This window comes from Leuresthes tenuis, unplaced genomic scaffold (assembly GCF_036924035.1).
Source record: "Leuresthes tenuis unplaced genomic scaffold, fLeuTen1.0.hap1 SCAF_22, whole genome shotgun sequence".
In the NCBI taxonomy this organism is placed as follows: Eukaryota; Metazoa; Chordata; class Actinopteri; order Atheriniformes; family Atherinopsidae; genus Leuresthes; species Leuresthes tenuis.
The window spans coordinates 5,027,245-5,049,388 of NW_027325376.1; the positions used below are offsets into that span (position 1 = coordinate 5,027,245).

Below are 22,144 nucleotides of genomic sequence, written 5' to 3' on the forward strand. Positions count from 1 at the left end.
AGATGTCTGCACAATTACAATAAATATCATTCTACTCTATTCCACACAGAAATTTAATTTCTGATCTTCAAAGTCAGAGAAAGAAGATAAAGTAAGGCACAGTTATATTACCTATTACCTATTAGAAGATTACCTTATTCTCATCTAAATAAGTGGAGATGTGCAGCCTGGTGGTGTTCATATCATTTCTTCCACCACACGGGTATAAAGGTCTGTCTGGGGGCGACACCAGAGGAGCACGGTCCAGAGATGCTGCTTGTTTTCATACATTCAGTAAAGATCTTCAGGCACACAAAACAGAACTCCACCTTACATTGAGGGCAGAGGAGGTGTTTGCAGTTGTTATTGCCATGCTCCAGCAGTGAGCCACAGGTGGGACAGGCCCGGATGGAGGGACACCCAGTGACTCCCTTCACACGCTCAAAGACGATGTCCGGACAGGTTCTCAGTGTCTGCAGTGACAGGTCGCTGCAGCCGTCGTTTTCACAGCGGTCAGACCGCGGCTGTGGACCCTTCCATTCCCTCATGCACTGCCAGCAGAAGTCATATGCTCGTCCTCTCTTTGCTGTGCACACTTTGCAGCGGACGCTCAGATTAAATAAAATCTGTCTCGCCACAGAGGATTTACATCCAGGACACTGTGAGGTGGCACATAAGTGAAAACAGATTATTTTAATCATCATTTCTTTAGCATTTAAACCCAATTTTTAAGTTACAATTATCCAAGTACAGCCACTAAATACAAGGCACTTACTGATCTGGAATCAGTGGCATTGAGAGCCATGGTTCTTTCAAAGTGCTTCTTTTCTTCAGGGGTCAGAAGAGCCATTTTACAAACCTCTGCATAGGACCACTCTGCACCACAGCCAAACTGGCCACAAACAAATCTGCTTTCACCCTGTGTTGAATTATTGAAATGGAAAGAAGTCAACTTAGTCATCAGAATCACAGTTTGGAAACCAGCACTAAATGTGTTTTTAGCATTATAGCATACGTCTTCCAGCTGCTTCAGACACCACTTGGTGAGAGATGTCGGGGTCACAGCATGACCACAGGACATCTGAGCTCTCAGAGAAGCGAAACCTTCACACAAAACTGGAAAAAAACACAAACAAAAAACTATTTAATTCAACGTCAAATGCTGTAACATTTTAAAATGTTGAGTTTCAGTTTAATTCACGAGGCTACACACTAATGTTGTGCAGTGTTGTGTTCTACAATAGTTCTAGGAAATAACTCAATACTTTTTTGTAAATTAAAGAAAAAAAATACACTTAAATGATGACTACTTACAGTCGAGATCGTCCTCTGCGTCCACAAATGTAAGCGTGGGGTCACGGGGATCATAACACTTCTGCCAGCTTGTTGATGCATTTAAATCCATCCTTAGTTGGATTAATTTACTGTAAAATATACAACATAACAAAAGGGTGAGCAAAGATTTCTGGAGCAACTCTTCAGTCAGACAAACTGGATGAGGGGAATCCTTCTGATTCGTTGACGTCTCTGAACAGAAAAATGTGGCTGCGCCGAAACAGATCATTTACAATCCAAATATGCACACTCGTACAAACAGGTTTGGTAAGAATGAAAACATGCTGCCAAATTTACTGGTACGACTTTCAATACTTTCAGATAAATAGTGACTACAGATGAGACTACAGGACTGAGAGTGCAAAGACTTTCCTGCCATCAATTCAGCTTTTAAAAGACAAGTGGCGGAAAAACCGACAAGCATGGTGCGCGGAAGCGTTTCTGTTGATGAATAAAAGCTTTTTACCTGAACATTGTGTCTGAAAGTGACATGCGAGACGATTAAGAAGATTAAGAAGTCCGTCGTTTGCGCGTGCTGCACGCAGCTGCCGGATGACGTGAACACTGGCACACTCCGTTTTGCGGAGTAACGCTGCGTCACTGTCAGTGTTTACCAATTGCACACTGATGCATTAAGATAAATGGAAATTCAGAGCACAGAGGAAGCTCAATATACTGAACATTTACAAATACAGCTACAGACATTTTAACAGCTGTTGGAAAAAGCACCAACAAACCAAGAATGTCAACAATAATTCACGTGACTTTTTGTAAATGTTAAAGCGATAATGAAAGTAACTTAGAAAACAAGGGACTTCCCTTGAAAGTGTTTTGTAAATAAAGACTGAACACCTTGATTTGCATATGCGTGACATGTTACTTTTTTAGATAAGGAACATGGGCTTTTTTTAAAAGCCTATTTTCTGACACTATATAATCATATTGACGGCTATTCTCACAATAACAAACATTTGTGACTGTACAAACAGTGACTCACTCAACCAGGATCTCCTGGGAGCTGAGTGTATGTTGGTTCAAATACTGTTGCCAAATTATTATCATTGTTTTCATTATTAGCTTTTAATCTTTCCTGAGCAGTTTGTCCCAGATTCAGTCCCTGAATCTGTGAAATCTGCAGGGTTCAAATCATGTGGTGACACATGGTGCGTTTCACAATGATTTGAGACAGACCATTACAGGAAATTTCCCTTCATTCCGCATTTTATTCAATGAAAAAAGGTTGTTTTTGTCACTGTATAAAATAACATTGAGTGATATTCATTGACATTACGATGTCAAACTCATTTGTTTAAAGCTCAACAACGAGGCTCCAAAAATAGACCAACAGTAAAGTGAGCTACAGCTTCTCTTTGGTGAAGTGTTGGCAAAGCAAAGTTTGTTTTCTGTAAATGTAACCAGAATCTGTAGTTAATGCTTTGAGAGGCAACAGCTCAACTCAGTACAACTAAAAAACATGTTAGAGAACAGAAGATGATCACCGGATTGTTTCCTCATTCATAGATCCCTTTAAGAAGGCTTTGTTCTTAAAATACTGAACGTTAATCATAAACAAATTATGAGATTTTTCTAGATAGAAACACTCGATAGAAAGTATTCTGCCCCTCTTTATCCTCACTGGTGTTGCTGTGGCAGTGCAAGTCTCTGGGTGGTGCAAGGACTCAATCGCTCTTATTGGCTTCCCTGGCTGCACCTGTGAAGGTGAGCATAAGTCATGCCTGGTGTGGCTTTGGAGTCTCTACTTGCTTTGCATGCTGAGGTAAGTCTAATTGGGTTTTTACAATCAAAGTTCTCTGTTAATCTTTTGAAGAACGGCTGCTGATAGGGGCCCTCGCACTCAGTTGATCTGATATTAGAAACCTGTATTATAAAGTTAACTCTTTGTGTTCAGTCTCCTTTTACGTTGCAGTGTAACGAGCCGAGCTGCAACAGGAGAGAGATGATTACATGTAAAATCATCCATCTCAGTCACAGAGGTGATTCTCTTGCTGTAGAATTATTTAAACATTTAGTTGTCTGTTTATATTCTCAAATAAGAATCCACCTGATGAGTGTACATCTGGTTTTCTTTTTAAAGTAAAGATAAACTTTGTTCTGATCTTAGACTGAAACAGTGGTGGATAAAGGGTTTTATATCCTCTTAGAACAGCCGCCATGGTGTAAAAGACATCTTCACAACACATTAGAACCCATTTAAGTACCATAACATTTTATTCATATGAAATCAAATCAAAAGTAATCTCACTATGAGGCAGAGCCAGAAAACGAATAAATGCAGCTCAGGACACACAACAACTAACAAAGTTATTACATGTTCTGGTATGAGACTGAGCTATTTTATACAGAAATTTGATTTTCAAAACCACAGAAGATACACTAAGGCACAGTTGTATTACCTCCAGTTATAATAATAAAAATAAATGAGGACACGCAGCCTGGTGGTGTTCATATCATTTCTTCCACCACACGGGTATAAAGGTCTGTCTGGGGGCGACACCAGAGGAGCACGGTCCAGAGATGCTGCTTGTTTTTGAGCATTTAGTGATCACCCTCAGGCACATAAAACAGAACTCCACCTTACATTGAGAACACGCGTTTTTACATTCAATTGAGCTATCGACAGAATGTAGACGGTGACCAATTTATTTCATGTCAAGAAAGATGAGTACATGTTAAAAAATCCATGTCAGTCCAAAAGATAAAATTATTTAATTATCTAGTTGGCTGTCCATATTTTTGAGGAAGAATCTAACCTAAAAAGTGTGCATAAGGTGCCTTTCTAATGGACTACTACAGGTAAACTTTGCTCTGATCCTGGAGTAAAACATTAATGGAGGAAGTGTTCAAATCCTTTTAGAGCAGACGCCATGATGTAAAAGACATCTTTACAAGTCCTGCTTTCAGATTATATATGTAAGGAAATGCATTTCATGTATTGATAAGTAATTGTTGATCTAAAAAATGTGACTGTTACAGTTTACATAAGATAATTTGACTCGTTTCTTTGTTTAAAAGCTGGATTTTACTGTTTGAGCTTTTTGAGTCTGTTTGGCAGTTTGTTGTGGGCAGTTATTGTAGCTTTATTCCTAAAAATAAACATTTTAACATGAACAAGTTTTAGGAATTCAATGGAAGTTTGAAAAGTTTTTATTAAAAAACACATTCAGTTACACTTTGATTAATGCACATTTAATTGAAAACAAAGCACTTGTGATAATGTGTTAGAGCCATATCCCTTTTCCTTAAATATGATGACAGAGTTCATGTTTGGTGCTAATATCAGACAGAGTCATCCCAGACGATCAGTGAGCTCAGTGCGGTGGAAGGATTCAAAGGTCTGGGCTGTGTTTTTCAGTGTGGGGTTAAAGTCCTCACACAAATCAGGTTTAAGCGATATTTTAAAAAATAATAAATATAATAAATACATAAAAGTTAGTGGGCTGCTGACATCCAACAATCAAAGATGACAAACCACCCCCAATACTCTTGGTGCTTTTTGAAATGTTCAACTCCTCGTAGAAAACCACAGGACATCTGAGCTCTCAGAGAAGCGAAACCTTCACACAAAACTGGAAAAAACACAAACAAAAAACATTTAATTCAACATGAAATGCTGTATGATTAGAAAATTTGACTTAATTACTTTAAAAAATTGACTGATGATTACTTACAGTCTAGATCGTCCTCTGCGTTGACAAATGTAAGCGTGGGGTCACGGGGGTCATAACACTTCTCCCGTTTAGTTGATGCATTTGAGCCCATCATTAGTTGGATGACAGAAGTCCTTCTGATTCATTGATGTCGCTGAACAGAAAAATGCACTTTAACGGATTATTTTGTTTGCAAATATGCACACTCGCTTCCCCTTAGCAAAAAGTAGTTCAGTTCCTTATTATCAAGTATGCTTGAGTGTAAGCTTGAGTAATAGCAAGTATACTACAGCCCATGTACTTGTAATGTATTAGAAAGTATACTAATTTAATACTTCTTTGGACTAAATTGAAACATAAGTTTACAAATGTACGCTTTCAAGTAAACAACAAGTACACTCATCTATATACTACTATTGTATTATGTATATACTTCCAGTCCACATGTTAGTTTATTGATGTATACTTTTATGAAAAAAAAGTCTACAAGTATGCTTGCATATTACTTGTTGCACACTATTTATATTTATGCATTTGGTGGACACTTTTATCCAAAGTAACTTACACTGGTAGGGTAAGGGGGTCTTTCCTAAGGACCCCTACAGGTGGTAGCACCTTTCATGCAGGGGATTTGGACCCAGGTCACCCACATGAAAGGTGGAAATGTTACCACTACACTATCCAGTCCCATATATCCATAAACTGAAAAAGCTTGCAATTTTAGTTACAAAATCACAAGACAGGATGTTGAGAACAAATTTGATATATTCATATGACATTTTAAAAGATACCATACAGTTTATTTACAAATACCTGCTGAAATCCTTCAAGATGTGCATACAAGTATAAGCTTAGGTATTAAAGTATAAGTGTAAGTTTTAGTATTAATGTACTTAGTCTTAGACTTTTCTTTATACTTTTCAGTATAAGCCAAGTACTTCACTTCTATTCTTAAGTATATGAAATATAGTATATAAAAAGTAAACTAAGTATACTGCCTCAGTTTTAGTATTAAATAGGTATACTCGTAATACACTTGAATAAACTACTTTTTGCTAAGGGTCCGTACGAGCAGGTTTGGTAAGAATGAAAGCATGCTGCAAAATTTACTGGTACGACTTTTTAAATACTTTTAGACAAACAGCGACTACAGGACTGAGAGTGCAAAGACTTTCCTGCCATCAATTCAGCTTTTAAAAGACAAGTGGCGGAAAAAACCGACAAGCATGGTGCACGAGAGCGTTGCTGTTGATGAATAAAAGCGTTTTACCTGAACATTGTGGCTGAAAGAACCATACTGAGCGATCAACGGACGTCCGTCGTTTGCGCGTGCTGCACACAGCTGCTGGATGACGTCACCACATGACGCGATCAGAGCTTCAGTAAAGACACCGTTTTATGGAGTGTAACGCTGCGTTTACCCCATGAACTGTCTGTGTTTATCATTTATATTCTGGTGCATGAAAATAAATGAAAATGCAGAGGACAGAAGAAGCCTAATGTACAGAACATTTACAAATACAGCTACAAAGACATTTTAACAGTTCTACAAAGGCCAAACAAACCAAGTAAAAGTGAGAAAATGCAGAGAAACAGACGTCTCACATTTGATAAAACCGGAATAAAGATGTTAGTTGGCTGTTAGTTTACTGAAATGAACCACAGGAAATGGCAAATACGCTGTAGTCAGTCACGTGACTTCTTCTAACCGTTGAAACGATAATGAAAGTAACTAAATACAAGGGACTCTCCTGCAAAGCTGCAGAGCACACAGTTTGAAAACAAAGGCTGAACAACCACATGTACCTTTTTATGAAACAAGGAACAGAGCAGATTTTAAATGTAAGCCTGTTTCTGACTCTTTATCATCACATCACTTAACCAGGATCTCTAGGTGTTGGTTCAAACATTTTTTGCCAAATGATTCTTTGCTTTTAATCTTTTGTGTGCAGTTTCCTAAAAATAACCCTGGATATGTGAAACCTGTAGGGTCCAATTAATGTGGTGACAAAAACCACTTTTAATCAGGGAATAAAATCACAGTCAGTGATGTTCAATGAGGTCAAACTCGTTCATTTTAAGGTCAACAGTGAGGTTCCAAAAACAGCCCAACAGTGAACTTGACTCAAGCAGTAACTCAGTACAACAAAGATGGAGCATGTTAGAGAGCAGAAAATGATCATTTATACATCCTCTTAACCAGGGTTTGATCTTAAATACTGAAAGTAAAACTGTCTTTCTTTCCATTTGCACCTTATCATTATTTTCCTTGAGAAAAATGTGTGTTTGAGCATCAAATTTAGAACTCAAAACAATCCTGATTATATATAATAAATGAATAAATAATTATATATAATAAATAATAAGCTCTAAAGGTCAGTTGTTACGTGTAACAGGTGAACATGTCACCATATTCAGCTGCAGTGTCTCGCTCCAGTTCTCTGTGTTGGAGCAGCCTGGAGTCAGTGTGGAAATGAACATTTCATGGAGGCTCTTCATTCTTCCTGGAGCCTTTTTGCCTTTCATGTTTATTCTATGCAACAGAATTCCAGGAAAGAAAAATCCCTTTTCAGTTATTTACAATCCAAATTTTCACTTAGATAAAGAAAAACAAGAAACAAGCAAAGAACAGAGTTTCAGATGATGGTGATTTAACTTTTAATCCAGCACAGTGGGATACAGTTTGATAGTCACAGCTACATCATAAGCAGTTTAATACATCATATATGAAGATATCAGCTAACTTTCACTGCTACAATCAAAGTTTCACATGTCATGAAATCACGTCTCTGCTCAGTGGAATATTGTTTTCTGTACTTGGAATCATTTTGAAAAGTAAAATGTCTTGGAGCAACCTAAAACAACCCTTTTTAAACACATTCATTATGAATTATTTCCCTCCAGTCACACATTTATTGACATTATAGACGATATTTCTGTAATTATATAGAAAAGGTTTCGTTCAGCTGCCTTCTCTGTGTAGGAAAACAAAAGCAGAGGTTCAAAGCACAGCTGAAGCTAAACCAAGACTCCGACCTCACGACTGCACCTACACCTGAGGTGCTCTATAAAGTGGATCCTGACCCACTATAAACGTCTCATTTTACAACCAAACTGTTTGCAAAGCTCATAGAAGCAGGTCTGTGATAAAGAAAAAGGAACCTTTGAAAGTATTCTTTGTTGATTTAGAAAAACCTTCTCTTAAAACTAGAATAAATGATCTCAGTGGAGTGGGAGGAACAAAGGTCTGGGCTGTGATTTTGTTTTTTCAACATGGGGTCAAAGTTCTTTCACCAATCAGGCTTAAGCAATACTTTAATAAGAACAATAATACATGTTGGTGGGCTGTTGCTCATGTTATTAACCAACAATCAAATCTGACCAACCGCTTTTAATGGTTGTGTTTTTTTAAGTGTTCGACTCCTCATAAAAAGCACATTTGGACTTGTTTAAGCATTAATACTTTATATTTTATCCTCATGAAATAGGTAATTTCACTATTAAATAGTTAAGAGGCAGAAAATGTGCAGCTCAGGATCCATAACAACCAACAAAGTTATGATACATTCTGATCTGAGACTGAGTCGTTTTAAATTTAATTTCTCATCTTCAAAATCACAGAAAGAAGATAAAGTAACGCAGAGTTATATTACTGCAGTTATTCTATCAAAATAAATGGAGACACGCAGCCTGGTGGTGTTCATGTTATTTCTTCTGCCACACGGGTATAAAGGTCTGTCTGGGGGCGACGCCCCTGGAGCATGGTTCAAACTCTGTACTCGTTTTTAAACATTTACGCGTGGTCTTCAGGCACACAAAACAGAACTGCACCTTACACCGAGGACATACAACGTTTTTACATTCTATTGAGCTATGCTCCAGCAGTGAACCACAGGTGGGACAGGCCCGCATGGAGGGACACCCGGTGACATCCGTTACAGACTGAAAGACGATGTCCGGACAGGTTCTCAGTGTCTGCAGTGACAGGTCGCTGCAGCCGTCGTTTTCACAGCGGTCAGACCGCGGCTGTGGACCCTTCCATTCCCTCATGCACTGCCAGCAGAAGTCATATGCTCGTCCTCTCTTTGCTGTGCACACTTTGCAGCGGACGCTCAGATTAAATAAAATCTGTCTCGCCACAGAGGATTTACATCCAGGACACTGTGAGGTGTCACATAAGTGAAAACAGATTATTTTAATCATCATTTCTGTAGCTTTTAAACCCAATTTTTAAGTTACAATTATCCAAGTACAGCCACTAAATACAAGGCACTTACTGATCTGGAATCAGTGGCATTGAGAGCCATGGTTCTTTCAAAGTGCTTCTTTTCTTCAGGGGTCAGAAGAGCCATTTTACAAACCTCTGCATAGGACCACTCTGCACCACAGCCAAACTGGCCACAAACAAATCTGCTTTCACCCTGTGTTGAATTATTGAAATGGAAAGAAGTCAACTTAGTCATCAGAATCACAGTTTGGAACCCAGCACTAAATGTGTTTTTAGTATTATAGCATACGTCTTCCAGCTGCTTCAGACACCACTTGGTGAGAGATGTCGGGGTCACAGCATGACCACAGGACATCTGAGCTCTCAGAGAAGCGAAACCTTCACACAAAACTGGAAAAAACACAAACAAAAAACTATCTAATTCAACGTGAAATGCTGTAACATTTCAAATGTTGACTTTCAGCTTGATTCATTAGAAAATTTGACTGTTAATTATTTCAAACTTACAGTCTAGATCGTCCTCTGCATCGACAAATGTAAGCGTGGGGTCACGGGGATCATAACACTTCTCCCGTTTAGTTGATGCATTTGAGCCCATCCTTTGTCGGATTAATCGACTGTAAAATATACTGCATAACAAAAGCTTTCGATTGAATATTCTGGAGCAAAATCTTCAGTCAGACAAACTAGATGAGGGGAGTCCTTCTGATTCGTTGATGTCGCTGAACAGAGAAAAGTGGCTGCACCTAAACAAATGGTTTTGTTTCCAAATGCGCACACTCGCTTCTGTACGAGCAGGTTTGGTAAGAATGAAAACATGCTGCCAAATTTCCTGGTACGACTTTTTAAATACTTTTACTTAACCAGCGTCAACAAATCAGAACACAGGACTGAGAGTGCAAAGACTTTCCTGCCATCAATTCAGCTTTTAAAAGACAAGTGGCGGAAAAACCGACAAGCATGGTGCACGGAAGCGTTGCTGTTGATGAATAAAAGCGTTTTACCTGAACATTGTGGCTGAACTCGCCATGCTGGGCGATCAACGGACCTCCGTCGTTTGCGCGCGCTGCACAGCTGCTGGATGACGTGACCACTGACACGATCACAGCTTCAGTAAAGACACCGTTTTATGCAGTGAAACGCTGCGTTTACCCCATGAACTGTCTGTGTTTATCATTTATATTCTGATGCATGAAGATAAATGAAAATGCAGAGGACAGAAGAAGCCTAATGTACAGAACATTTACAAATAAAGAGTACAAAGACATTTTAACAGTTGTACAAAGGCCAAACAAACCAAGTAAAAGTGAGAAAATGCAGAGAAACAGACGTCTCACATTTGATAAAACCGGAATAAAGATGTTAGTTGGCTGTTAGTTTACTGAAATGAACCACAGGAAATGGCAAATACGCTGTCGTCAGTCACGTGACTTCTTCTAACCGTTGAAACGATAATGAAAGTAACTAAATACAAGGGACTCTCCTGCAAAGCTGCAGAGCACACAGTTTGAAAACAAAGGCTGAACAACCACATGTACCTGTTTATGAAACAAGGAACAGAGCAGATTTTAAATGTAAGCCTGTTTCTGACTCTTTATCATCACATCACTTAACCAGGATCTCCACCTGTTGGTTCAAACATTTTTTGCCAAATGATTCTTTGCTTTTAATCTTTTGTGTGCAGTTTCCTAAAAATAACCCTGGATATGTGAAACCTGTAGGGTCCAATTAATGTGGTGACAAAAACCACTTTTAATCAGGGAATAAAATCACAGTCAGTGATGTTCAATGAGGTCAAACTCGTTCATTTTAAGGTCAACAGTGAGGTTCCAAAAACAGCCCAACAGTGAACTTGACTCAAGCAGTAACTCAGTACAACAAAGATGGAGCATGTTAGAGAGCAGAAAATGATCATTTATACATCCTCTTAACCAGGGTTTGATCTTAAATACTGAAAGTAAAACTATCTTTCTTTCCATTTGCACCTTATCATTATTTTCCTTGAGGAAATGTGTGTTTGAGCATCAAATTTAGAACCCAAAACAATCCTGATTATATATAATAAATGAATAAATAATTATATATAATAAATAATAAGCTCTAAAGGTCAGTTGTTACGTGTAACAGGTGAACATGTCACCATATTCAGCTGCAGTGTCTCGCTCCAGTTCTCTGTGTTGGAGCAGCCTGGAGTCAGTGTGGAAATGAACATTTCATGGAGGCTCTTCATTCTTCCTGGAGCCTTTTTGCCTTTCATGTTTATTCTATGCAACAGAATTCCAAGAAAGAAAAATCCCTTTTCAGTTATTTACAATCCAAATTTTCACTTAGATAAAGAAAAACAAGAAACAAGCAAAGAACAGAGTTTCAGATGATGGTGATTTAACTTTTAATCCAGCACAGTGGGATACAGTTTGATAGTCACAGCTACATCATAAGCAGTTTAATACATCATATATGAAGATATCAGCTAACTTTCACTGCTACAATCAAAGTTTCACATGTCATGAAATCACGTCTCTGCTCAGTGGAATATTGTTTTCTGTACTTGGAATCATTTTGAAAAGTAAAGTGTCTTGGAGCATCCAAAAACAACCCTTTTTAAACACATTCATTATGAATTATTTCCCTCCAGTCACACATTTATTGACATTATGGGGGTAGGTACGTACAAGGTAAAACAGAAAGAAGATACAGTAAGGCACAGTTATATTACTGCAGTTATTCTATCAAAATAAATGGAGACACGCAGCCTGGTGGTGTTCATATCATTTCTTCCACCACACAGGTATAAAGGTCTGTCTGGGGGCGACACCAGAGGAGCACCGTCCAGAGATGCTGCTTGTTTTCATACATTCAGTAAAGATCTTCAGGCACACAAAACAGAACTTCACCTTACATTGAGGGCAGAGGAGGTGTTTACAGTGGTTCCTGCCATGCTCCAGCAGTGAGCCACAGGTGGGACAGGCCCGGATGGAGGGACACCCGGTGACTCCCTTCACACGCTCAAAGACGATGTCCGGACAGGTTCTCAGTGTCTGCAGTGACAGGTCGCTGCAGCCGTCGTTTTCACAGCGGTCAGACCGCGGCTGTGGACCCTTCCATTCCCTCATGCACTGCCAGCAGAAGTCATATGCTCGTCCTCTCTTTGCTGTGCACACTTTGCAGCGGACGCTCAGATTAAATGCACTCTGTCTCGCCACAGAGGATTTGCATCCAGGACACTGTGAGGTGTCACATAAGTGAAAACAGATTATTTTAATCATCATTTCTGTAGCATTTAAACCCAATTTACAATTATCCAAGAACAGCCACTAAATACAAGACACTTACTGATCTGGAAACAGTGGCATTGAGAGCCATGGTTCTTTCAAAGTGCTTCTTTTCTTCAGGGGTCAGAAGAGCCATTTTACAAACCTCTGCATAGGACCACTCTGCACCACAGCCAAACTGGCCACAAACAAATCTGCTTTCACCCTGTGTTGAATTATTGAAATGGAAAGAAGTCAACTTAGTCATCAGAATCACAGTTTGGAAACCAGCACTAAATGTGTTTTTAGCATTATAGCATACGTCTTCCAGCTGCTTCAGACACCACTTGGTGAGAGACGTCGGGGTCACAGCATGACCACAGGACATCTGAGCTCTCAGAGAAGCGAAACCTTCACACAAAACTGGAAAAAACACAAACAAAAAAACTATGTAATTAAACATGAGATGCTGTAACATTTTAAAATGTTAAAACATTTCACAATAGTTCTTATAAATGATATGGATAGTGTAGCGGTACGATTGCCACCTTTTGTGTGGGAGACCTGGGTTCAAATACCCTGCATGAAAAGTACTACCTCTAGAAGGGGCTTAAGACAAGACCCACTTACCCTATCTGCCTACCTGTAAGTGGCTTTGGATAAAAGCGTCTGTCAAATGCATAAACATTGTTCTTTATTTCTTTGGAAATGAAAGAAAATACACTTCAACAATGACTACTTACAGTCTAGATCGTCCTCTGCGTTGACAAATGTAAACGTGGGGTCACTGGGGTCATAACACTTCTCCCGTTTCGTTGATGCATTTGAGCCCATCATTAGTTGGATTATGTGACTGTAACATATACAACATAACAAAAGATTTCTGGAACAAATCTTCAGTCAGACAAACGAGATGAGTGAAGTCCTTCTTTTTCGTTGATGTCGCTGAACAGAGAAATGTGGCTGCACCTAAACAGATCATTTATTATCGAGATACGCACGAGCAGGTTTGGTAAGAATGAAAATAGGCTTCCAAATTTCCTGGTACGACTTTTTCATAGATAACCAGCGACTACAAAGCAGAACACAGGACTGAGAGTGCAAAGAGTTTCCTGCCATCAATTCAGCTTTTAAAAGACAAGTGGCGGAAAAACCGACAAGCATGGTGCACGAGAGCGTTTCTGTTGATGAATAAAAGCGTTTTACCTGAACATTGGGGCTGAACGCGCCATGCTGGGCGATCAACGGACCTCCGTCGTTTGCGCGTGCTGCACAGCTGCTGGATGACGTGACCACATGACGCGATAAGAGCTTCAGTAAACACCCCGTTTTGCGGAGTGTATAACGCTGCGTTTACCCCATAAACTGTCCGTGTTTATCATTTCTACTCTAATGCATTAAGATAAGTGAAAATTCAGACGAAAGAAGAAGCCTAATGTACAGAACATTTACAAATACAGCCACAAATACATTTGTGTAGTTTTTTTACGAAGTCCAAACAAACTAAGTAAAAGTGAGAAAATGCAGAGAAACAGGCGTCGCGTTTGAGAAAACCTGAATCAAAATGTTAGTTGGCTGTTAGTTTACTGAAATTTACCATCGAGGAAATGGCAACTCCAATATCATAACAGTAAGTCACGTGACTTCTTCAAAATATCGAAACGATAATGAAAGAAACCTTCAAAAAACAAGGGAAAAGAAGGTGCTTTCCTGCAAAGCTGCAGGGCACAATCTGAAAATAATAGCTGAACATCAGATGTTGCTTTTTATGGTACAGGGAACAGAGCAGATTTTAAATGTAAGACTGTTTCTGACTCTTTATCATCACATCACTTAACCAGGATCTCCTGTTGGTTAAAATATTTTTTGTCAAATGATTCTTTATTTTTAATAAATCCATGGAAATGTGAAATCTGCAGAGTTTAAATAATGTGGTGACTCACGATGAGTTTCAAAATGGTTCGAGACACTTAAATAATTGCAGGAAGTTTACCTTCATTTAGTATTTCAGTCTGTCACAAAAAGTTTTTTTTAAAAAGAAAGATTTTTACTTTATCTTTATTTGCAGCAAAGAGGATACATGTCGAACAGTGTCATGAACAGACTGACGCATCACAACATAACACAACCGTAATAAGAATACACACTGACGAAGGATTATTCAAACAAAATATGCATATTTAAGCAATCATGATCAGGTTGTTACATTAATAAACCCGTTCACAGTTTTCTAGCTTGGATTGTGTGCAAATTGCTTTGTGTTGTATTGTACTGTATCATAAATGCCATTTGTACATGATTCACAATTAATGTAAAAGTCACATATCCATCAAAAACAAGACAAATCAAAGTATCCTTATCGAGGTTATATCAGTCACATACAGGATCTTTATTACTCTCGAGCCTTCCCATCACCTATTTAACTGGATCAGCTTGTGCAACACTTAAAATAACCTGATATTGTTTGGATTTTGTTGGTTTCAAAGGTTAATCGCAATAGATACTGATGGATTATTCAATGAAAGGGACTTTCCTTCTCTGACGTAATCGGACTGAACTATCTATATAAGCCATCTCATCTGGGAGGAACAACACAGACTCCAGCTTCCTCCCCACAAACACAAACAAGATGTGCAGAGCAGGTACACTCTCGGTTCGCTCCTACAGTGGTGAAGTGGGGACCATCAATATGTTCAACAAGCAGCAGCATCAGCAGCAGCTGCACATGACGGTGCAGCAGCTGAAGGAGCTTTCACTCAAGACGTTTCCCAAGTCAGGTAGGTTACCTAAACTAACCCATTAATTACGCAGTTTATGTTTTTAAAAGTCCGTTTGCAGCTTTTAAACAAATTTTAAATACCCGCAGATTTATTCAAAGATAATTAACGATACGTAAAGAGCCTGTTTTCACGCGGACATCATCCAGTAGTATCTTCAAAAGGGAAATATACTCTAAAAGATCATTTTAACTGATGAATGACCATAATGCTGCTTGAGTGCAACTTTCTGTGTGAAACCGAACCACAACAACAACCTTAAATGCGGAAAAGACGTAAGAAATATTTAGAGATAACCTGCAAGCTTCCGGTTTTTTTTCTCTGCTGTTTGCAGGATCGAATATCGGTGAGGTGAAGCTGATCGTCAGAGACATGCCACTCGACAATGACTCTGCGCCTCTGTGCCAATGCGGAGTCAAGCCTGGGTCTGATGTCGTGCAGATGGTGCGGAAGGTTAGCGGAGGCTGACTGACAGCAGCGGAATAACTCGCCAGCCCAGAGCCTTCATCACAGCGCCTCTTCATCCTGTAATTTCTGTGAATCTCTTTTAGGGGATGTGGGGGAATATTCACTTTGAATGGTTTCGAATCGGAATCATGACTTTGATTTTTGTTTGTCACTGTTAGAGCTTAAAAAAGCTCCCTTTTTATATAAAATATTTCTGGTGTTCTTCCGTTTTACTGTGTGATACATTGCATATAATCATTTAGGATGTAAGAGGCAGCATGCCAGTCCTCATTATTCAGATTGCCCAGATTATTTATAAAAACCGTGAGATTTCAATTGAAAGACTTGTTTGAAAGATTATTGTTTGAATTCCTCTACTTGTATAACACTTTGCTCAATGCTTGTTTTCTTTACATTTTTCTAAGTAATGAATTGTGTGTATAAATAAACTTTGTAAAGATATTTGTTTTTCTTGAAATATTTAATTTAATTTACGTCTCAGTCATAAGCAACACAGCATGCACAGCTGCATGTTTTTAATCCAGTTGATCTATCTTCAAACCTGAAAAGTTGATAGTCACAGAATACGTTTCTAAAATGATTATGTGATGAGAGGGAAATAGTTCTTCACTGGCACTTCGAGCACTTCTCACTGGTTACCAGCGTCCTTATGTAAAACTGCATTTAGTTTATCAGTAAACATGAAAGGGCTATCAGATCGGATCAGATCAGAACATAATTATTTTAAAGCCTCTGAGCGAGTAAACAAACAAACTGCGTTGCTGTAGGCTAAGTGAATTGACACTTCGCGCTTTCCGTAGAAGCTTCTTATTCATGTCAACATGGCTGCCATCAGGAGTGGGGTGACTCCGGGCTGCTTGGCAAGATGTTTCCTGCGACAGACTGGGAAACCAAGCCGGGGCAACCACCATCTTTCAGACGTTTGGAACCACGTATGTTGATATTAGAGTTTGGCACGTGTTGCTCTGTTCCTGCATCTGAACCGCAGACGTAAACAGCGCTTCTCTGCGGCTAGCAGGCTAGCCGGCTAGCATGTCCACGGTGTTACGAGTGCGTGTCTCCTGTGTGACTTTGACAGCGACTGTGGAAAAGACAGGCGCCCTCGCCGCTTATATTTGTGACATAGTAGTGTTTTTCAAAGAGGACAGCCTGAGAAGTTTAGCTGGAGGTGCTAAAGGTTTGCTTTCATAACTTGCTGTCGTTATTTTTTAGGACATTATTTAAGTGAAGTAATCGCTGCATCTCTGTGGCTTCACAGGCCCCAAACACCGTAAAACACCTGCGGGTTTCGTAAACAACAAACACAGAATTTCTCACGGAGTATACGTACTTGTCATGTTGTGAATCGAGGACTTGTTAGTTTTAGTTTTAACTAGTCGTGGTTTAGTTTAAAGCGAACTGCTGTGTGTTGTAGTAACGCGGGTCTGCCGCCAGATGTCGCTGTATCCCAGGTTCAAATGAAACGTTCATAGCTTTTTGTTTGTTTTGTTTGTGTTTTATCCCCATAAATGCACTCAAATTGAAATTCTTTAGCTCAGACTGTTTCTTGACATGAGCATGTTAAGGGTGAATTATTACAATACCAAACCAGTATTACACCAGTTGATTGTTACATTTAAAGATACATCTGCCTCAAATAATTTTCGACAGAAATCATTTGACAACAACAATTATAGCAGCCATCTTTGTTCATTTAATGCATGATGTTACCTTCAGTAGGTGCACTAGGTTTGAAATGTATTTTAATAATGGATTTTATGTAAATAAAACATCTGTCACATGAAACAAACTAGAACAACCCTCACAGAGAGCATCATCCTTGAAGGCCTTTGCACTTTTCTGCAAAAAGTGTCCCAGATGTGCCTCAAATTTGAATATTTACCCACCTATGCACAAAGTGTCTTGAAATTAAACCTGGGAGTTGTTGCCAGATGTTGCCAGAAAAAGAAATGCAGCCCTCATGTGACTTCTACTCCCACTTTCACACACAAATAATCACCTATTTATTGTACTTCTGGAGCTATTGAGGAGTAAAATCATGTAGGTAAATGGTTAAACTATGCCAAAATGACAGATTATTGTACTCGAGGCATTTCATTTTCCTGAACTGTCCATATTGTCAGCTAATTTGTGATATTAGCTTACCCAGTTTCCATTATTATCATTAAACTTGTGGAAAACCAACATGCTGTATTATTCTGCAGCTTCCTTATAAATCAGATTGCAGCATGATGCATCCACCAGTCCAGTTTAGTTTCTGCTGAAACTCTTTATTATTTTTGTTATTTCTGTAAAATAATGCGGGCTAAAGATCACTGTTGCGCAGAGCTGTTTAGTCCGACCCATTGCACAGTCTGAGCACTTTGTAGCTCACTTTTCTGTAGTTGACTGGTTCTTATCGTGTCCAAACAGCGGTTACTCCAGACGTCCAACCTGCACACAGTGTTTGGGTGCAGCAGTCGGTCCGCCTGCGTCCAGCTGGGCCGCAGACACCAGGGAAAGCTCCTCTGGGTGAACGCAGTCGCAGTCAGACACAACAGCTCACAGGTGAGTTGGCACACAGGTGAAAGTAAGCTCCAGGTAATATGTAAACGCAGGCATGAAACCTTTTCTCTGATTTGTAGTATTTTATTACTCATATATCCAGTAGCACAGCATGTTTTGAATAGATAATCCCCTGCAGGCACAGTACAGAGCAAGCTGTCCCATCTGTGATGTGATGACGCTGCTCCAGCCTCACAAATTTATTCTCCCTAAAAATTCATTGTTTTAATCTTAAAACTCGACTCAGCTATTGCGCTGCTACCGACCTTTCACTGATGATTACAGATCCCACCTGACGATGGCTCAATGGCGCCCCCGGTCCTGCAGTCGTCCCCCGTCTCCGTGCCGGCGGACTCCATCCCTGTCGTCACACAGGCGGTCTCTGAGCAGGTGGACGGGACTAAATTCACACATTTCAGGCCTTCGGTTTGTCCCTGTTGAAGCTTACAAAGTTTTCCGTTTCTGATATTTTCAGATCCCAGTTGAATCCGTTTCCGTGGCAGACAGCTCAGCTCTTCCTCCACTCGTGGACTCCACCCCTGTTTTAACTCAGCTGGTGGGTGAGCAGATGGCGGATGTCGCCCCGACTGCGGTGGACGTCCTGCAGGCCGTGGCTGCTGAGCCCCGGCTGACAGAGCTGGGACTGGGCGCTAACACACCTGTGGGTCTAATCCAGAACCTGCTGGAGTTCTTTCACATTGATCTGGGCATGCCCTGGTGGGGAGCCATTGTTGTAGGTAAGCAGCAGTTCTTTTAAAGCGGTGAAGGCAGCCTGCCACCATCTGATCGTCACGTGTTCCTTATATTCATGCGTTTTCTCTCATCATCGACTTTCTCCTTTCTGTACAGGAACGGTTCTGGCTCGTATGGCTGTGTTTCCCTTCATAGTGAAGGGCCAGAGAGAGGCAGCCAAGCTGAACAACGTGCTGCCTCAGATCACGAAACTCACCAACAGAATGAATGAGGCCAAGCAGAGCGGAAACAAATTTGAATGTAAGTGTTTCCTCCTCTTCCTTCCTTGTACTGAGGCTTTCTAGATGTCCATCACAGCTCATCACGGTGTGTTTCTTCTGTTGCAGTTGCCAGCGCCTACTCTGATCTGAACTTATTCCAGAAGAAGCACGATGTGAATCCTCTGCGAGGCTTCCTGGTTCCTCTGGTGCAGGTGGGTTTGTGTCTTCATGTCGGTGATGCTGCAGCTCAAACTGATGCTTCACAACATTTATTTAGCAAAGCTGTGTGTCCATAAACCTTTGAGCCGAACAACCCATAAGAAAAAAGACGTTAACATCAAGTTCTACAAAGGTAGTTTCCACAAGACAAATTTAAACATACATTCATCCTTACAGATTAGAAACAATCGAGTGTTAAAATCCAGCTGAAGCATTCTTAATGAAATAGTTTCCATCGCTTTTAGCTTCCCAGTCAAAGACGCCACACAAAACTATGTTTCCAGATGTAAATGTTGGCTTTTTGTGAGATGAAAAACTGTCTGAAATCAAATAAATACACTGTAAATCTGTTAAATTATTAAAAAGTGAGCAGCTGTATGAAGTCCACAACTCTCACCGTGGAAGTTAAGTTAAATGAAAAAAGTATCGTTTGGCAGAGGAATCGTCTTTAGTTTGCTGGCTGATATCACATCAGTAGGGAAGGGAAGTCTTAATACTGTTTTTTTTTAGTTGAGCGTTCGCTGACAGATGCTGTTTGTGGTATTTGAGTATTTTTTTCTTTCAGTTCAGGATGGGAACTGAGAAAGTGCAGCTTATTTGGCTTCTGTTGTCAGTCAGATGCTGATATTCTGAGACATTCAGCACGCTGTGGTCTCTCTTTATTACCATGACAACAAAATCTTTTGTTATCATCGTTGGCCTGATTTTATTTAGCCTTTCTGCGCCCATCCCATCATAACTTTGAGCCCTCCACTTTGGGAACCACTGACTTTAGTCATTTCTGTCTGTTTGCATGTGTTGGTGTCCCTCAGGCACCAGTGTTCATCTCCTTCTTCATCGCTCTGAGGAAGATGGCTTACCTGCCGGTGCCCAGCCTGCAGACAGGAGGTCTTTTATGGTTTACTGACCTGACAGCAGCAGATCCTTTCTATCTTCTACCTATTACTGTCACTGGGACCATGTTCTTCATCCTGGAGGTGAGACCTCTTCTGATTTTCTGAAAGGAGAAGCTAAACCTCTTGTGGAGTATTGATCTCACTTTTTCTTCAGCTTGGTGCAGAGTCTGGTTTTGACAACCCCAATCTGCGAGCCATGAAGACTGTGTTCAGAATCATGCCTTTAATCATCCTCCCTCTCACCATCAACTTCCCCACGGTCAGTGTCTGCTGTTTCGTCCTGATGCGACGTCACTAAAGCTCTGCTGCATCCGTACAACCAGAGTTTTAAAAATGCTTTTTCCTCAGGCGGTGTTCACCTACTGGCTGACTTCGAACTGCTTCTCTCTGTGTCAAGTCGCCGTACTCAGACACCCCTTAGTCAGAGAGAAGTTCAAGATCCCCGAGAGGATCAAACACCCGGCCTCCGCCCTGCCTCAGAATGACGGACTTATTGAAAGCATGAAAAAGGGTTTGTGTTGCAGAAATGAGTCGCAAGATTGAGATTTACTGAGACGTCAGAATGTTGCTCATCATTTCTGTCCGGTTCGGTTTTTAGGTTGGAAGAATGCTCAGCTGGCTCAACAGCTGGAAGAGAGGGAAAAAAGAATAAAGAATCACCTGGATCTCGCTTCCAAAGGTCAGTGGGACCGATCATCGTTCCTTATTGGGCTTTATTTGTGTGTTTCAGAGAGTAATCACTCTGGATTAGACAAAAGTACAAAATAAAAGTAGAGATTCAATGGAAAAGGTGAAAAATTATATGTTTAGAACTAAATTTGAATATTTCAGACCATTAAAACATCCTCTTTAAGTCATGGGCTGTAAAAAAGAGCCTTTCATTGGTTGGGACATGTTCGCCCTCTTGTGGCTGTTTTGAAGTACTGCACACAGACTGAGACCAGCAATGATCAGTCCAGCTTTAGTTTGGTTTCTGGACTTATTTATCCAAAATTTACAACAGAAAACAATGTTAAAATGTTGCTAAATCTCTTATTTTCATTGTGAAATACAAGTTTTCTTTGTCTCACCACCATTCAGCAGCTTTATATCTGTTTAGGTTCTCAGTCACCGAGTTTATGGGACTAACATAAGTCCAGTCAGTTCCAGCTGTTCTGATTTATTTTCTGAAGTCTTTATGAGAAACAAACCTTACATGTTTTGGTTCATATTCTTTTGGGTTTTATATATATGTATATGTGTATATATATATATATATATATATATATATATAGGTGATTAGTGACAGGTCCTTGTAAAAGCTGCTTTTTGAAGGCCAAATAATCAGTAGTAGTTGGTTGCAGCCATTTATCAAATATTTTATGTTCTTTTATCTGTAAACACTTCCATGTCTAATGTAAATATGAATGCATTTACTTTGAGCCCTGCTATGCATATTATTCACTCAGTGCACTCTGAGCTTTTCCATTTGACTTTGCAGGTCCACTGAGGCAGACTTTTAGCCACAATCCTGTCCAGCAGACGCCCCCCATAGCTGCAGCATCCACTAAAGAGAAGCCAGCTGGAGGCAAAGCAAAACCGTGGAAGGACACCATAGGATGAATGCTGTTGGCTCCACAATATAATGAATTGTGTACATATTTATACTCGGAAAAGAAGAAATGTCAGGACTTGGTTGTGATCGTGTATTATTCCAGCTAAAAAATATAAACTCTGCCTCAAAACAGTTGGTTGGTGGTTGTCTTGATATTCTTCTTAATACATCGTCTGTTTATCGGGTGATAAAAATGAGTCATTTTGTTAGAAATACAAATTTGGACCTCGTT

The 22,144-nt window shown here is 39.8% G+C and overlaps 4 protein-coding genes across 10 annotated transcripts; 1 reads left to right on the plus strand and 3 right to left on the minus strand.

The window, feature by feature from the left end:
- Positions 1–168: 168 nt before the first annotated feature.
- LOC140281901 (uncharacterized) lies at positions 169–10,257 on the minus strand. 4 transcript variants are annotated; one of them, XM_072376412.1, is made up of 5 exons: positions 10,215–10,257; positions 5,004–5,136; positions 995–1,095; positions 755–898; positions 169–638 (listed from the first exon to the last, which is right to left on the minus strand). In XM_072376412.1, exons 2-5 carry the CDS (start codon positions 5,095–5,097, stop codon positions 183–185), a joined length of 795 nt encoding a protein of 264 aa, XP_072232513.1. In that variant the 5' UTR covers positions 5,098–5,136; positions 10,215–10,257; the 3' UTR covers positions 169–182. The 4 variants fall into 4 exon arrangements, with proteins under 4 accessions (XP_072232513.1, XP_072232512.1, XP_072232511.1 ...); XM_072376411.1 differs by lacking the exon at positions 10,215–10,257 and adding an exon at positions 6,253–6,508; XM_072376410.1 differs by lacking the exons at positions 5,004–5,136; positions 10,215–10,257 and adding exons at positions 1,294–1,403; positions 6,253–6,505.
- Positions 8,669–13,380, minus strand: LOC140281902 (uncharacterized). 2 transcript variants are annotated; one of them, XM_072376414.1, is made up of 5 exons: positions 13,368–13,380; positions 9,718–9,881; positions 9,500–9,600; positions 9,260–9,403; positions 8,669–9,143 (listed from the first exon to the last, which is right to left on the minus strand). In XM_072376414.1, exons 2-5 carry the CDS (start codon positions 9,806–9,808, stop codon positions 8,688–8,690), a joined length of 792 nt encoding a protein of 263 aa, XP_072232515.1. In that variant the 5' UTR covers positions 9,809–9,881; positions 13,368–13,380; the 3' UTR covers positions 8,669–8,687. The 2 variants fall into 2 exon arrangements, with proteins under 2 accessions (XP_072232515.1, XP_072232514.1); XM_072376413.1 differs by lacking the exon at positions 13,368–13,380 and adding an exon at positions 10,215–10,279 and having other exon boundaries at positions 9,718–9,827.
- On the minus strand, positions 11,576–13,751 carry LOC140281900 (uncharacterized). Of its 3 annotated transcripts, none has more exons than XM_072376406.1 (5): positions 13,668–13,751; positions 13,205–13,314; positions 12,784–12,884; positions 12,544–12,687; positions 11,576–12,434 (listed from the first exon to the last, which is right to left on the minus strand). In XM_072376406.1, exons 1-5 carry the CDS (start codon positions 13,691–13,693, stop codon positions 11,979–11,981), a joined length of 837 nt encoding a protein of 278 aa, XP_072232507.1. In that variant the 5' UTR covers positions 13,694–13,751; the 3' UTR covers positions 11,576–11,978. The 3 variants fall into 3 exon arrangements, with proteins under 3 accessions (XP_072232507.1, XP_072232508.1, XP_072232509.1); XM_072376407.1 differs by having other exon boundaries at positions 13,205–13,406; positions 13,668–13,725; XM_072376408.1 differs by lacking the exon at positions 13,668–13,751 and adding an exon at positions 13,380–13,407 and having other exon boundaries at positions 13,205–13,310.
- Positions 13,752–16,505: 2,754 nt separating this feature from the next.
- oxa1l (OXA1L mitochondrial inner membrane protein) lies at positions 16,506–22,044 on the plus strand. The gene is made up of 11 exons (XM_072376243.1): positions 16,506–16,638; positions 18,119–18,253; positions 18,536–18,640; positions 18,726–18,987; positions 19,100–19,243; positions 19,330–19,415; positions 20,235–20,399; positions 20,473–20,577; positions 20,667–20,829; positions 20,917–20,997; positions 21,799–22,044. The coding sequence occupies exons 1-11, from the start codon at positions 16,528–16,530 to the stop codon at positions 21,918–21,920; spliced, it is 1,479 nt and encodes a 492-aa protein (XP_072232344.1). The 5' UTR covers positions 16,506–16,527; the 3' UTR covers positions 21,921–22,044.
- The last annotated feature ends 100 nt before the right edge of the window (positions 22,045–22,144 follow it).